This window comes from Chrysoperla carnea, chromosome 5 (genome assembly GCF_905475395.1).
Source record: "Chrysoperla carnea chromosome 5, inChrCarn1.1, whole genome shotgun sequence".
Classification (NCBI taxonomy): Eukaryota; Metazoa; Arthropoda; class Insecta; order Neuroptera; family Chrysopidae; genus Chrysoperla; species Chrysoperla carnea.
In genome coordinates, this window is record NC_058341.1 from 34,596,191 (window position 1) to 34,614,165 (window position 17,975).

The 17,975-nt window shown below is 28.1% G+C and overlaps 1 protein-coding gene across 1 annotated transcript; it reads left to right on the top strand.

The window, feature by feature from the left end:
• The first annotated feature begins 508 nt into the window (after positions 1 to 508).
• Positions 509 to 16,948, top strand: LOC123301132. The gene is made up of 20 exons (XM_044883866.1): positions 509 to 566; positions 956 to 1,090; positions 1,238 to 1,410; positions 1,683 to 1,714; positions 1,811 to 2,013; positions 2,886 to 2,998; positions 3,062 to 3,257; positions 3,318 to 3,522; positions 5,130 to 5,350; positions 5,885 to 5,988; positions 10,765 to 10,843; positions 13,021 to 13,146; positions 13,276 to 13,477; positions 13,545 to 13,753; positions 14,256 to 14,365; positions 14,955 to 15,156; positions 15,544 to 15,751; positions 16,100 to 16,311; positions 16,384 to 16,487; positions 16,757 to 16,948. The coding sequence occupies exons 1-20, from the start codon at positions 509 to 511 to the stop codon at positions 16,889 to 16,891; spliced, it is 3,027 nt and encodes a 1,008-aa protein (XP_044739801.1). The 3' UTR covers positions 16,892 to 16,948.
• The last annotated feature ends 1,027 nt before the right edge of the window (positions 16,949 to 17,975 follow it).

A 17,975-nucleotide genomic window follows, 5' to 3' on the forward strand; every position in this document is an offset into this window, starting at 1 on the left:
CTACTCGAAAAATTTCGACAAAAAGCTTCGTATGGAACACTAACTCTTTATGCTACAAATTCTGGCCGATTTGCTGTTCCATGCATAACAACATACTATACACTATCAATTATTATCGATTTACAATATTTAATAAAAAACCTGGTTTCTATCAAAATTTCCTCTTTCGCAATTTTAGGATAGCTCTTTATTATTTTGAGATGATATAAAAAAATTTAAATGGATGGAATCCTTTACAATTGCTCTTTAGAATTCCTCTACTTAGAACATAAATTAACTTTCACTTTCAAATCGTATTTACTAAGTCCTAGATTAAAATCGTTCCTTAATTAATCTGATCATTAAATTAAATAAATGTTAATTATTTATAATAAATAATTTATAAATAATATAAATAAATTTATAAAAATTTCTATATTTATAAATCATTTCATTAATTTGTCACACTTCAGTTTCTGTAATCAATCAATTGTAATTAATAATACTTTCATCTCAAGTTACACGAACAATGCAACAACGGCTTTATTTGATAAGTTTGGTGCTGTTATTGATTAATTACACGTGCGGTAAGTATTTAAATTATTATATGGAAGAAAAATCTCTTAAGGGCTTTTCATAAGGGTGCCAGAGACGACAAAGTTCTACTCTTTTATATGTTTCTTTAAAATTTCGTTAAAGAGATTGATAAAAAAAATCAATATAAGTCTGACCTTTATCAAAATTGGTAATTTGGTAAGCTTCTATGAATGGTTTTTAATCGTATAACTTGAACTGAAATTATTTATTTATTCGATACTGTGAAAAATTTGGGTATATTTTCTTTATAATCTGAAAGCATTTTCCGCAATGAATGTGTTGTTTTGATTTTTTGTGTATTTCTTATTAAAGAATAACAGCTTTAAAAATTATTTATCAATTTTTGAGCTATTTTAATGCCCTAATTTTAATAAAATAGGCGAAGAAATCGATACAGATGTAGAAATTGATGATCCAAATATTGATACTGCTGAAATAGATCGAATTTTACATGGACGTGTTGCAAAGCCGATGACTTTTCCATTTCAAGTTTCATTGCAAGAAAATACTCGAGGTACGTAGCTATTAATAAAATTGATAATAATTAAGTTCGAAACAAAACAAAAGAATCAAATGGATCATAAAACTTTCATAGATACAAATATCGATTTTATCGATGTAAAGTTGTAGGTTCTAACAGGTTTTGAAATTTTTTTAACAGATAGAACTTATAAATTTTGTGGTGGTGTAATTATAAAACCAAAATGGATACTAACAGCTGCACATTGTTACTTTAACGAAGTAAAAAATGGTAACAAATTTCGAAATGATTTCCGTGTGAAAGCTGGTGTTGTTAAAGCTAATGATTTGGGTCCAACAGCACAATATGTTCCTGTAAAAAGAATTGTTTTTCATTCCGGCTATAATAATATGTAAGTTCCGTTATATTTTTTCAACAAAATTACCTACAAACTTTAAGGGTACATCCCATATTCTCTCTTTGGTGATAATTGGACAAGTATTCTTAAATTTTTAGAAGTACTGTTTAGGTGTTCACTATTTCTGAATCCTGCCTGATAACACATAAAACAAATTAAGTATAGAGATAAAGAAATACTATACTTAAGTAACAAAAATAAAAATACTAACATGTTGTTTCTCATAAGAATAACTCAATGGATTCCCCACTGTATCGAATGTGAGCGTTTCTGATAGTTCCTTATAACAAAATAAATATCTCAACTCTATTTTTTTTTTCATATATAAAAATATTTCATTGAATTATTTGTTACAGAACGTTTGTCAACGATATAGCATTATTACAATTAAAGTATCCGTTAAAATATAATAAATACGTAAGACCTATTGCATTGCCACCAAAGAATTACAAAGCGAAAGGTATTGGAACTATTGTAGGTTGGGGTGCAATTGATAATGATGAAGAAGTAAGCTCACTAGCATTGCGATACGCCACAATACCCGTATCCAAAAAAGAAGGTATTGTTTTTTTATTATTAATATTTCTTGAATAATTTTCTACTCATTTTAGGAATGCAAATATTTACTTTTTGTGTAACCCGTAATTGCTACAGTCTCCACGATTAGCCCAATCGGAGACTATTCGGAAATTATACGTGTGCAAATCTGAGTCGATTGGTTCAGTTAATGCTATATATATATAAGAATATCAGGATCAAATCTGTAGTTATTCTAACGAAAACCATCGCTATTTTTGGGGATAATAAAATTGAGTATCGCAACTGGCAATTTATATCGTGATGTGCACGAAGATGTAAGTCCCATGCCACTCAAAACCGTGCAAGCATTGTGGATATTCGATTGTTGATTCTGCATTTTTTTTCATACTTTTAGCTACAACCCTAAAATACAACAGATTAAAAAAATCGAATTGGAAAGTTTCGATCGATAATGACGTCCAAAAAGCCAATCGTAGTATGAGACTCAAGACTGATATCATTTTACAAATAAATAATGATTCGTTAACATGATTCTATCGGCTAATTCTAGTGTATTTAATATGCGTTAACTTTCCTTAATTTTGATGAGAAATTGTCAAAGTCGCGAACACCTAGTCGATTCAAAATGAAAAACTATTAAACTTTTGTTCAACTTTAATTAAAAGACTAAACTTGTAAAAACTTTAGTTTAAAAAAGAAGGAGAAGTTTAAATAAAAGAAAGTTTTTAAGAAGTTTTTTTTTCGAAGTTTCTTGCATAATAATAACTAATATATTGCCAGCGATTTTTAACAATCCATCTCACTGAAAAGACTCCAAAATCTCCAAATAGTCAACCTACGTTTACCAGCCCCATGTCCTAACAAGTTTACAATTTTTCTCTTTTCGTGTAGAATGTGATGAATATTTCGAAAATCCATTGACAAAAAATCAACTATGTTTGGGAGTTAACAGCAAGTACAATGCATGTGCTGGAGATTCTGGCGGTCCGTTTGTTCAAACTATTGTAAATATAATCAAATAGTGCCCTTAATTATAATATTGTTGATAAATAAATCTCATTTTCTAGAAAGGAAAACCAGCTGTTGTTGGAATCACTTCGTATGGAACAGAAGGATGTTATGAAGACGAACCAATTGTATATACTAATGTTGTATCTCACCTCGATTTTATAAAGAAAACAATTATTGGAGCATCCGAAAAAACGAATAAAGATATCGATGAAAAACCTCATCCATATCTAGTTTCATTATTGGACTATGATGGTATGTAGTGAAATACAAAAAATAAAACAAATTTCATGTAAAATAACAAAATTGTTTTAGAACTTGAAGAATCATATGAGAATTTTTGCACTGGGGTCATTATTCATGAAAAATGGGTGTTAACAACGGCTGATTGTTTTGATAATGAAAATAAAAATCGGGTATCCTTTATGCGAATAAAAATTGGTTCACCGAATCCCAATATTAATGTTGATGAATTATTAGAAATTTCAAAATTCATTCGTCATCCATTGTATAAGATTGAGTAAGATATTTTATTTCAGTAAAAATATAATTTAGTTTAATGTAGGGAAAAGGATCGAGGACACTCGGTATTCTCCTTTTTCTTCACACCATAATCAAACACGTTAACGAATTGAATTAGATAACTTTCTTAGAACATTTTCAATCGTCAATCCCACTATATATTCACAATAATTACCACGATTGCTCCATGTTTTTGTTTCACTTGAATACCCAAATCCAAAAGTTTTAAAAACGTGTTGCTCAATTTGTATATCATTTATATATCTTTCCAAAGTACATAATTGCAAGTAAAGATAGAGTTGATTAACACCAGGGAAAATAAATAAACATAATAAATAATAAAAAACTAAAAAGTTCAATTAACCGACCTATACACAATAAATTAAAATTTTATCTATAAAAAAATGTTTCCTATTGAATTAAAAAGTTAGGTAATTTATTTAGTGTAGGAAAGAACACACAAATAACTATTCGAAATCGAATTTTACAGAAAAATGGTTAAAAGTTACAACTGCGTACAATAGTCTAGCCCACAATTTCCAATTAGTGAAATATAGAAATATTAGTCTTAATAACTACGTACTCATTTATATGGCGGCTACTACAGCAATTTTGGATTTTTTATTGGATATTTTCTCCTCTTTAAGGAATGTTTTTTTAAATTTCTTTAATATTTTATAAAATATTGACGAAATACCTTTTTCTCATCTTTAATTATTGATAACTTTTGAAATTTTTTTTGTGTGATGAAAAATTCTTCTGGCATATTTTTCCAGACGTCATTCCGACTTCAGAATTAAGATCATTATTTCCATATTTCACCAATTTTGAACTTGTTGACTAGACATACAAGGTGTTCATAATAACCTTCATAACTAGTTTATTCCACAAGGATTACATAGATATAAAATTTATAAATAAAATCTAGCGAAACCAAACCGTTCTGGTAGGAATGGCATTTGTAATTTATAGTGTGTTCCTTCAGGCAGATTTTGCTAGAGACGACTATTTTGTAACTTATTTATATTTAACTTACTTTTTTACACTAGTTTTTTCCTCTGGCGCACCTATATAGGTATATTTAACTTTTCATAATGGCTTTACGCGCCCACATGTTCTACGTTTAATAAAATGCATATAAAATAAAAAAAATTTTCTGACTATAGTTGAGCGCCTCCAGTTGTTAAATATAGAGACAAAAAATTTCTTATGATTATATAATAACATTTAAAGCTTGTAAATAAATTACTATTAAAGTCCAGGATAGATATATTTAAAATGTTCCATTATGATGAGGAAATTCTTTTCTTAACATTCGGGTTTTTCATGAAAATTTAATTTTTCTGGTCTTAAAAGCGTTTTTAAAGCAATTTTGAAGCTTAGTTCATACAAGATTTTTCTTTTCCTTTCAGGCTTAAGTATATCTTGAAATTTCCTCTCTGCGTTAATAATTATTTGGTTCTATTCTCATGTTGTAGAGTTCTCTGTAAGGCTTTAAAATTTCCCAATTTTTACATCAAATAGTTCCTATATTCATATTTTTAACATGGCTACATAGGAAATATATTATTGTGATGCCTGAATTAAAGTTGTGACTTTTTTCAGAGATAAAGATATGAAATTCAATGTAGCTTTAATCAAATTGAAAGAATCCTTACCTAGTTTACAATCTGAGCAAAAAGCATTTTTACCATCAAATGATTTTGATGTTAAGTCTTTCAAAGGTCAAATAATTGGTTGGCACATTGAGAATTCAATCAATGATATAGAAGATAATACAGAATACAGCTTGGCAACGGCAAATGTAACAAACGGTGACCAAGAAGGTAAGTTTTTTAATGACATTCTCAAATGGTATAGGAGTGTCACGAAACAATTGATTTTTTAAAGGCTGGATGTTGATTTTTTCTTCTTATTGAAATAAAGTATGCCAGACAGCAGTGTACGGTTGTGTTACTCCGTTTACTAGTGCGTACGTCCCGAAAAAATCCGCAAAAATTGTTTATTTTAAGAAAACTTTTAAGAAAAATTAAATTCATATATGTTTCACAAGTTTTTAATTTATTTTTAATATTTTTTTTACTTACACCTTCTCTCGTAACGAGAAAAATTCTCACAATACCTGAAGTACTTGAAAAAATATATTTAAAAAAACTGTAGATCGGTTAAATAAATTTAAAAAAATCAAAATTCTAAAATAGATAAAATTATATGAAAAATAGTAAAAGTTTCAACCACATACACCGTTAGAAAAATAAAAGTTATTTATGTTTTCAATCGATCGTGGGCAAATTCCTTATAACGCGAGTGCTACCAGGTTAAATAATTAATATGTTTTACATGTTGCTTCCTGTTTTTAGAATGTAAAAAATATTTTCCGAATCAAGCTGAATCCACAATATGCGTCGTTCGAACTGATAAGACATGCAATTTCGATACAAGTAGTCCATTAATTGTTCCAAGTGTAAGTATAATTTATTAATTTGTACGCAATTTTATAAAATTTGTTTATAAGTTTTATTTTTATTTTTTTCAGGACAAAGGTAATTTTATACTTGGATTGAATACCATAATTGGAAAAAATTGTGAAGAAAATAAACCATTTTTGGTCTCAAATATTTTGTATTATAGTGAATTTATTAATAATATTATAAAAAATAAGAAATTGTAAGCCGGTGTGGAAATTAAAATTGTTTTTAAATAAATTAAACTCATATAATAATTTATTTTAGGGTAAGGCCAAATATAAGAGCTATTATGAAAAAGCTGTAAATAACAAACCCATCAAATAATTTTTCCACTTTAAAATTCTTAGAAAAGAGTATTTTCTTGTTCAGGATGTATACTCTCCACGATTTTTTTATTTGTATACTTTCGATATTCTCAACAAGATCCCGCCATGTTGCTGAAATTTCGAAAAAAAAAATCATTTGTGACGTTTTTTAAATATAATTAATGCTTAAGAATACCGATATGAAAATACCGATAGTTAAAATTTTCAATTCCGTCATCTGATTGATTGCCTATAAACTTCGATAATCTAACCAACATAATGCGATTTTATCTGGGGAGTAACGAGTATCGAAATATCTTCTCATCAAAAAGGAAGTGGTTCAAATCAAACTTCCAATGCTACGGGATGTGATGCATAATAAGACCACTCCGGAAAAATCTTTACGCCTAAACGTATACGTCATCTTGGTGGAATTATTTCTAAAACTTTTAGTCGCATTTACTTAATTATCAAGAATGTTTTTTAAATTAAATAATAAGGTATTAAAAATAAAAATAACGTATACTTAATTAACATAATTTGCTTAAAATTATAATTTCCGTAGAATTACAAATGAATTTTCTTCAATGTTATGAAACTCGCCTTTTTTATGTAATTTAAGGTGGTTAAGAAATAATTTAGAAATTTGGCGGTATTTTATTTGCGTCCTCCAAAATTAACTTTATTCGTTAGAATCAAAGACTATGAAGGGAATTTGATAATAACACCACCGTGGTTGTCAATATTGCCACTTTGTATTAACTCCACTTCCTGTTTTGGGTTATAAAACATATGTTTAATAAAAAATATTTGGCAGGGAGCAAGGGGCATATGTATAGAGTGTCTACTTAAGTTGGTTACATACGGAAAACTTTTTTATTGTAAGATTTACGAAAACACTTTATTCTTTAAAAAATGCCTTCTTTCGATTAGTACTAATATTCACTTTTAAAATTGAATGAACACAGTGTACACAAATTCAAAAAGCTTAATAGAAATGTTAATGGTCGTTTAGAAATGTAGGGCATTTTTGGAATCTTTTATTTTTAATTTTTTTCTTTCTATACGCACGAAAACTGGCCTCAACATTTTATAAACTGATGAATGAAAATTCAATTTCAATAAATTTTTCCATCATCAACTTTGTCCAAATAATTATATAATTTCGACACTCTTTTGTAAAACAACAAGAGAAAAACAAAATTTCAAAAGCAAGTTCTAGTATCTTTAACAAAAAGGGTTTTTCATGCAATAAACATTTGTTAATATTTTTTCATATACTCTTTTTAACAACCGGTTTATAAAATTATAATAGCATTTTGAATTCCCAAGAATTTTTTTTAGCCATCCAATCCATATATGAATTAATAAAAAATTTTCCAATGTCCATCAATCAACAATTCCAAAAAAAAAAGTGATTTCGATTTCTCTTGCTGTTCCTGCCAAATCTAATTATCTAACATCAAGCATTTCAGTTTGAAGGACCTAGGCGTACTTAATAATTTTTTTAAGTCCTATTTGTTAATATTTAATTATTATTTAAAAGCGTGATAACTAACAATTATTAAACGATTACCAGTTCTTTAATTGTACAAAATGTGAAGTTAACTGCTGTTATTTTAATAATAATGTTAAATATGATTAATAAAACCGGTTTAATACCTATACATTGTTTATCTTTTTAAATTATTGAAAATGTTTGATTATTGAAACTCAAACAATTTTTAAGTAGTTATTAAAAAAAAAAATGAAACTGACTTCAAAAACAAAACATTTATTTTAAAATTATTTTTAATTTTTTGAAAGGGGTTTTATTTTTACTGCAGGGTATCTTTCACTTCAGAGTCTGCACCATAGAAAAATCATTACTTATAACAAACGACACTCGTTTTTCCAAAAAATACATTATAAAATACAAGTTATGAAATGAATAGCATTTATGTGTTATTTGTTCTATAAGTGATTTTCTCTTGATTGTCGATTAGGTTCTAACAGAATTCAATGTCAAATTTGAAACGTAAGTCTCAAATATTACCATACATTCATTATTTTGGGAACGTCCTTATGTAACATATATACATACAATTTTGTGTTTAGAATAAATGCTATACTGCCAATACTTCTTCAGCTATTCTTATTATTTAACACCTCTATCGCCTTGCAAAATTAGGAGTTTTGTTATTCAAAGCACGCAGAACTTAAAAATTCCAAATATTGATGTTTAGCATGCAAAAATACTTGTGAACGAAATTAGATCCTAGCTATTGTCTACCTCTGGTATGAAACGAAAATACAAGACATAAAATACGTAAGGATTATATATATTTGATATACCGCATAGTTGCTTAGTTGTCAAAGCACTCTTTCCCTCCTATTATGCGTTAGCAAATTAATTAAATACACTATCTCACTTAAAAATTCCAGACTTTTAGTAGACGCGCTATATAATTAATAAATTAAAAATATTAAAATCATTAAGAATAAACATTTTTAATTATACTTGTTATTATCAATAGGGGAAGGAGTAGTTCCTTGAATCAAAATTTACATTTATTTTAACTTTTTTTTTTTTTTTTTGAAATGCATTAAAATTTTATAATGGAAATTGCCTCTAATTATAGCACTGTTATTTCTCAACAATATGCATTTTTTTCAACGTTACACGAACTGTGATTTCCATGAACAATATAATTGAATCTGTATAGCAATCCACTTCTTTCAGAGTCCAACAACAGCTTCAACTATTACTTTTTATGAATCTGGGTTGTCTTTTTTTCCCCACTAATATTTTGCTTACCTATACTTGAAAACCCATAAAACACAAGAATTTAATTTTAAATTTTAATATTTACATATTGAAATGCATAAATTGTTAGTTTCTAGGTACATTATGTTGTTTGATTCAAGGTACATCACGTTGCGTATTTGATGCTCTTCAAAACGTTACTCTTAAAACTGGAATATGTTATAACAATGTACCTACTCACCAAGAACCAGTGAATTATGTTGAGCATGGTTAGTAAGACGGAAGTTATCTATAATAATGTATCAGATATATTTTCCAGGAAAAATGTTATTTCTAGTTTATACGAAAATAAAACCATATAAGCGGCCAGTCTTCAGCCTGCCTGTACTCTGATAAATTGTCCTGATTTTAATGGAAATGTTGTTCAATTAATATCAATATCTGCTGAGAAAGATTAATTCAAGGTACTTTTGACTCTGTATAGGTACTGCATCTTACCCTACTAGTTATTATTAAAAGTCAATGATATAAATATTATTTATTTATTTACATATAGTGTATTTTCCTAATCCCATAGTTTAAAAATTTATTGATTAATATTTAAATTCAAAAGTATTTCCTTAATGCTTTTAGCTTTTATTTCCATTTTCGCAACAAAACAGAATATAAAATATCGAAGGTAGTGTAAGTGAGTGAAGGAAAAAATTGTTAACTCCTCACAATTTTTGTTTTTTTGATTATTACCAAAAAATCAAAATTACCAAAAAAAATTTGTCCAGCGTAAATTTAGTGTAGGAACTTTTGATCTCAGTTTTAACAAATAAAAGTCCTTAGGTAGTTTGAGCATGTGCGATATTGTGAGATTTGCCGTATTTAAGTTCTGGTTCTGTCAAACTTTAATTGCGTAGGTACTTCTGCTAAATTTAATAAATATCAGCTTTTTATCTTTATTTATTGTCTTTTTTTTGATTTTACAAAGAGCAGATATTCAATTAACTTTTAGTTGGCGAGGAATTTAAAAATTTGTCGAACTCTTTACTTTAAAAGAACAGCTCTCTCAATATCACCGTTTCACTTGGTTGTTAGACTAGACACAAATTTTTGACTAAACTGCAAGTAGATCCAAAAAATACAAATGTATCAAAACGATACTCCGGCAAGAATGATGCAATTGCAACGGGAGAAAAAATATCGTCAACTTTCATGTACTTAAGCTTTCATACTTCAAGAAAATTTTACCGAAAATACAGTTTTTCAACTTTCAATTTGCTTTTACCCCAATGCATTCTCTCAGAGATTTTTCTTAAATTGCTACAGATCAAGAGGGAAAAGAATTAATAAATCAGAGGTGAAAAAGGACAAAGTTCGGAAAATTTTTCCTTTATAGGCTAAATTCCAAAAAATAAACAAATTCCCTAATAAATTTTTTTTTTTGGAAATTAGAAAATAATAATAAAAGTAATTTTGGGGATGTTTTTCAAATTTACTTGTTTTCAAACGAATTTTTACGTTTAAGCTTTTTATCAAAAATTAATGTTTTGCCGACAATAATTTAAAACAATTGTTTATCGGAAAAACCACATAAGAAGAGAGTTGAAGCTCTTGTGGAATCATTTACAGGGTTTTTATTTTATAATAGTTTAAAAACAAAATAGGGAATCCCAATCTATTTTCCTCAACAAAAATTTATATAAATGACTACAAAATATTATTTTGTTTAGTTGTTTGTTGTCAGTGTAATCAAGATGTATGCGGTTGACATTGGGTTGTTGTTAATTTCAACATTAGCATGTGTTTACGGTAAGTTATTGTTTATTATTGCTGACGCGGCTTAAAATGAACTTCTTCAGTCCAGAATGGATGTTTATTACTCTTGTAATTATCCTTCCTTTCTTTTCTGAAAAATTCTTTCTATACAGGGTAGTCTAAGTTACATCAACAAGAATTCACCAAATGCTAGGCATTAAATGAATGAAAATTTCTCAGAACACTTATAGCTGGGAAAGCTTTTACGTTCTATACCATTTGATAAAGTCCTGCTATTAAATAACTTTGACACCCTGCATACTTTACTCAGCTTCTTAGGCTTGTTACTAAGACTTTAAGATGACTTCTTAGTCATTTAAGGGTTGTTGAAGATTCCATAATAATTTCTTGCTCTTCTAACCTTGACATTGTCTTTATAACTTCAGCTATTATTTGCCTTTAAGTATTCACGGTTCAAAGACTTGAAGACCTTGCCATAAGAGTTCAAGTCATTGGTATCAATTAGTATCTACGAGCTATAATAGCTTGATCTAAATGTAAATGAAGGTCACAGCGCTGATCGTCGAGGCATAATAGAACGATAAGAATGACTTGACACTGGTGTCATATTATTATTTTTGATGAGTTATTGTAGTAGCTGTATCTTAAGCGATCAGTTCAGAAACACCATAAGTGTAACAATTGATTTGAAATTTTGTGTCAGTACTTCCCAGTTTAACACATCTATTCATATTTTCTTGATTTTTAAGAGCACAACATTCATTCGATTATTTTATGTTAAAAATGAATCTTACAATGATTTATCACTTCTTATCGAAGAAAAGAAAAGAAAAAATCGGATATTTAAAAAGCAAATAATTCATTAGAATGCCAGTAGAAAATAGGGTACGATTTGGTTTACCATAATGGACCGGAAATTAGAAGATGGACCATAATTGATCGGAAAGAATCAGAAAATACATAGAATTATAATGACAAAATTTTGTACTCTGCGAAGCGTCTCAACGCCAACCCCTTGTTTATCGGTCGATTTTTCTCTTTAACTGGACCTTTCAAATACCAAAATCCTTCTTGATAGCAAATTTTATTCAAATCTGACTTAAATTGCGATCGCTAGAGGTACAGACACCTAGAAACATAGATACATTTTTACATACATAGCTCAGTGTCACAAAAAATGCACAGATTACATGTAATCCGTGCATTTTTTGTGCCACTGAGTGTACATATATATCTTGTTCTTTATCACAAAAAAGCAACTTTTATTTAAAATAATAATATAAAACTAGATTTCTATTTTTGGAACCTGGTTTTATAATTTTTGGGGCCAAATTTGTTTATTTTTCAATAAAATCAAGAATAAAAGAAAATTATTTTAGCCTTTTGAAAAAAATTTCAAATAAAATTAGTTTCATTTTTGCTAAAAAAACACCTTGTTCTATTTCAATCCTGTTTTATCTTGAAGGTATCTCGTTATAAAAAACTGAAAACTGTTCTGTCAATGATGTCAATATTCTATACCTCGTATAAGTCACTCAAAAACCATTAATCATAGAGTTTTGAAGTTCGATAAACGTAGAAAATTTTTGATTCTTTTCTACAGGTTAAAAGCTAAAAATTGGCATTGCTGCTTCGAAAGCTTCAGTAATTTTTACTTAATTTGATAGGAATAAAGTGTTTAATTATCAATTATACCAAGATAAAATTAAAGTTGGTTGTAGCCTTGGTCACATCATTACATGCCATCATACCATGTCCTGTAGTGCGTGGGCAAATGGAAAAATTTATTTTATTGAAAATACTGTGAACAATCATTGTGCGTACTTTTTGCAAATATAAGATTACCACAAAGTAAATTTTACAGTAAAATTGAAAAATTTTTCTAATGTACGACTTTAAAAACAAAATAACCAAGCAAAACTTGAAATGTGAACTCTTTTGATTTGCCCTGAACATATACTGAAATTAATATTGAACCTAAGGTTGTTATATTTAGAGTGTAAAAGGATTTATCGAAAGTTTACTGTTAATATCTTTGAAATTTCAAAATAAAATAGTTCTAAGAACGGTCTTCTTAGCCCTTGGAATAAATTACTGCTTAGAAACAAACATATTTTCTTTTTTGGTGAGAATGGATTTCTAAACAACATTTCTTGGAAAAAGAATTTCTGCCTTTAAAAATTGTAAGCCATTATTTTTCTATTTTCTAGGTGTTGAAAATATTGATTTGGATAAAATAGAATTTCCTACTGATATACCAAACAGAATTCTAAATGGACAAATAGCAAAAGCAAGGCAGTTTCCATATCAAGTTTCGTTACAAGAAAGAGAACGCAGTAAGTGTTTTGTTCATAAGGTTCTGCAGACACTATTATTCTATGAATTAAATGAATGAGGATGGTGTCTGTGCAACCTTAAATGAAAAGAAAATTCAATTGGCTTCTATAAATTTTAAATTTTAACAGATATTGATTCTAAATTCTGTGGTGGTGTAATATTAAATGCAAACTGGATTTTAACCGCTGCACATTGTTATGCTCCAATTGGCTCATCTTTCTCAAATGACTATTATATCAAAGCTGGTAATACGAAAGCTTTTGAATTTGGAGACACCACACAATTTATAGAAGTTTCCAGAATTATTTTGCATCCTCAATATAATGATGAGTAAGTATTCATAGTCCCTATTTAGTTTCTGAGTTGGTTTTTATAAAAATAAATTTTTCATTTTCAGTACGAATATTAACGATATTGCTTTATTGCAATTAAAGCATCCATTGAAATTCAATAAATATGTTCGACCAGTAAATTTACCAAGAAAAAATTATGACCCAAAAAATGGACAAATAGGAACAATTGTTGGATGGGGTGCAATCGATAATGCAGAACAAATAAGTTCAAAAGTTTTAAGATACGCGAATATTCCAGTATCTCCAAGATCAGGTAGGGTAATTAAAATTGTCCATCGTTCGAGAAACGCACAATATATGATAATTAGCCGTAAGGGAAAATAAATGTTTATCATGCGATATAATTCTGAAGAAAAAATTGACAGGAGTTGTCACTTTGTGAATAGAAGACGAATTAAAGAAAAAACAAGTTACGAGTTATTTACTTTTTAATGGGTCTAGTGCCTTTGATTTTAAGCTCAGAATTGTTACCAGGATTCCTATGCGAAAAAACCTTTTGAAGATAAACGAATTATTTTTCAGCTGATTTTTTCCCCAGGAATCTTATGTTATAGATTTATTTTCATGAATATTTATTGGGGAATTTTTGCCCAGGGACCTGCAATCCCTCAGTTCATTTTAAACGGAATTAAAAGCGTTTTTTTTTGTGGAATATCGGACCTAAAACCACTTGTTACTGTGCATGAAGCTAAAATTAGCTAAAATACATAGACATATTTATGGTAAAAATTTTAATAAAATTTTTTTATTTTTAGCCTGCAATAAATATTTTGAACCATTACGAAAGAGTCAAATCTGCTTAGGATATAAAAGTAAATACAATGCTTGTAGAGGTGATTCTGGTGGCCCATTTCTTCTATCAATTGTAAGTTGCATATTTAATTTATAGATAACATTTATTACACACTTATCAAGATGACAATACAAGAATTTAGTAAGTTTGTTCGATTATCCCGACCAGGATCTTCATGAATAACGATTAACTAAAAATTATTTGATGGTGGAAGCGCAGATAATATTTCAAAATATTAATTTAGAATAGTTTAAAAAACTAAAAAACGCGCTTCTGTATCTAGCTGAACTAAAAAGTACAAAATAATTTCTATATGCTCAAAAAAAAAAATAGAGTGATTTGAAAAAAATCATTTTAACGTAAAAGCGTAAGGTGCTTTTAAAGATATTTTCTAATGACGTTACTTTTACCAATATCTATCTGTCAATAAAATGTTTACAATAATTGGAATGCAGCACCCTACGCTTTTTTACGATAAATTGTTTTTTTTTTCTTAATCACTCAATCTTATCTAATCAATTCTCATTCTTTTCTAATCTTTTTGGAGTTTTATAGCCTCTTTGTTATTTTTTAAATAGATTATTTTAGAAAAGACGTTGGGATAGATTGTATGATAGATAAGTAACTAGAATAAGTAAAAGTTGTATTTTCTCATTTTCAGAACGGAAGACATACCGTTGTGGGAATAACATCATTTGGAACAGTTGGATGTCACGAAAATGATCCAATCGTGTACACAAATGTTGGATCTTTTGTAGATTTTATTAATTCTAATATTAAAAAATATTCGAAAAAAAGTTCAACTGATGATTCTAACACCGGGTCCAATTATTCATACTTGGCATCCATTCAAGAATATAATGGTAAGAAAAGCTTTTATGTGTCAATTATAGGCTTTATTGTGTTTAAAATATACGCCTGGAGATCAAGAAAAAAATAAGTATACTTAAAAGTTTTATCTCTCCCAGTTTCTGGGTGTTAAAAAGTATATTCATAAAAGCGGTAGTAATGATGTTTTCCAATTTTGATTTGAAATATAGTTAGAACTTACAGAATTAGACAAAAGTAAAGCGCAAAATTGTTCGATCTAAGTTTTGAAAAGTAAACAAAAATAAATTTATTATTTCGAATTGTTCAGTATATAAATTACGTACATTTGCATACAAAATCAGAATAGCGTAGTAAAAAAATGTTTGTCCTTAACCAGGATCTTGGCTATGTTACTTATTGTGACTTTATTATTATTTCAGATGAAGATGAGAGTTATGAAAAATTATGTACCGGAACAATTGTTGATGAACGTTGGATATTTACTTCAGCAGATTGTTTTGATAACAGTGGAAGAGATCGTACACCATTCATACGTGTGAAAGTTGGATCTGTGGATGTAGACGATGATAAAAAAGGAACTTTCCATGAAATTTTAAAATTCGTTATTCATCCTGAATATAATCCCGAGTAAGTACTTTAAAATTATTTTAAGCCAAACGCAGGAAAATATATCAGCTGGTTAATCGATTAAATGCCCTGCATATACTGAAAAATACACAGCTTATGAGAAAAAATTTGTTGGTGGTAAATCCATGAATCGATTTTGTCTAATTTTGTTCTCTAAGTCCCTTTTGGAATTTAGAAAATATTTCTTAAACGTTCTCGAACAGAAAAAAAGCCACTTTTATCATAAAATTAAACACTTTTCTACTCAATGTGTAAGGAAAAGCTCTTTTATCTTATTGCAAACTTGTCATATAAGAAGCTTTGTTCAACCTCATACATATCTGAAATAATTTTATTTTCATCTTTTAGGGACAAAAATGTGAAAAATAATATTGCTATGGTTTTATTAAAGAAACCATTGACCTTATCGAAAACTGTTAGCAAAGCATTTTTACCACCAAGTTTTCTTGATCCGAACACAATTGAAGGTAAAATTGTTGGATGGAGTGCAGAGAATTCCACAGATGATGTGATTTCACATCGTATTGTTTCCACTGAAGTTACGAATGGTGAACCAAAGAGTAAGAATTTTAATCAAAATTAACAATTTAAATTTGGAAGTAGAAAGTAAAGCAATTTGTTATTTTTTACAGAATGTAAAGAAATGTTCCCAAATATGGATGAAACAAATATATGCTTAGTCAGAATCGGAGGTAATTGCAGTCCTGACATTGGAAGTCCATTAGTAATTGAACAAGTAAGTAACTGGATAATGATCTTAACAGTATATATTATAATTTTTGAGGTTCAAATTTGCCTTAATCCTAAAAACAAGCGTGACAGTATATCCATGATAAATTTCCGGGAAAGTCTATGGGAAAAATTCCTAGAAACAAAATCTGTGGTAGCTTTGATTATTTTTAATGTTGAGCAATTTTACAGATAACTTAAGATTAATTTTTGGTAAAACTACTATATAAGTAATCGCTTATTTGTAAATAAAAAATTTTTTAATTTTCTTTATAGAAAAATGGAAACATAATTGTTGGATTAAATTCAATTGTGGATAAGAATTGTGAACAAGATAAACCATTTTTGGTAACAAATGTGCATAATTTTGCAAATATTATCGACAGATTAATGCAGCTAGTATCTAAATAGATATATGGATTTATTTAAATCGAATGGTCGAAAAAGACTGAATAATATAGTTTTTAATTTGTTTTTATATAATTTGTGATTGAAATTTTTTTAATAAAATTAATTAAAAAACACAGTCTATTATTCATATTCTATAGATGAAATAATATTTTCTCTTCGTAACGTTTTTTGATACTTTTATAAAAATGTGATATTTTTATAGAATTTCAAGAAGTATCTATGATTTTTATATTTCAGAATTCGTAGGAAATTAATGAAATATGGCAAGATTTGAAGCTTATGATTTCTTATTTACAAATACCATTTATGTGTGTCGCGGAGATCCATAGATATTTATAAAAGAGATATGAAAAATAAATACTATGGGCAATTATGTATTAGTAAATTTTTTTCCCAATTGACTACGATATATATTATTTTCTACAGCATTGTTTTTTTTTGCCGCTCTGATGCTCTTTCCGTAGTAGCACCTATAACTTCATTAGTATTTAACAGTTAATTTTCTTAGATATGTTTTCATAAAACCTTTGACGTGACTTAAATGTTTAATAAAATGAATTTCTCCCAGTTTTTGTCTTTCAAAACCATTTTCGGGCAACTCCCATGGACCCATTGAAAAATATGAAGCAACGCATTATACTGAACAATTTGCATATGAATTTAATTTCTGTTCGCTAAAATTTCCAAAAGCGGGCGGTAATAATTTACTTTCGATTTATATATTAATAAAATAATTGTGGATTATAATAGGTTGTGATTATTTTTAAATTATTGTTCTTATATGAGAATTATATGTTTATATACGGGGTGTAAATTTGAAATGATGTTAAAACATCAAGAAGATGTTAGAGTACGTCGAAACAAGTATTTTGGTAAAGAGAAGATATATACGTAAATTTCCTGTGCCGAATTCATTGGATTTTCGAAAAAATGATGCTTTGCCTTTTTTCGGTTTTTTGGTCTATCTTTAAGAGACGACTATAATAACATATTTACAATTTAAGAGACTATAATAACATATTACTTTCTCAATGACATATTAACAAAGTAGCTAAAAATGGAACCGCTTTTGGATACATTTTAC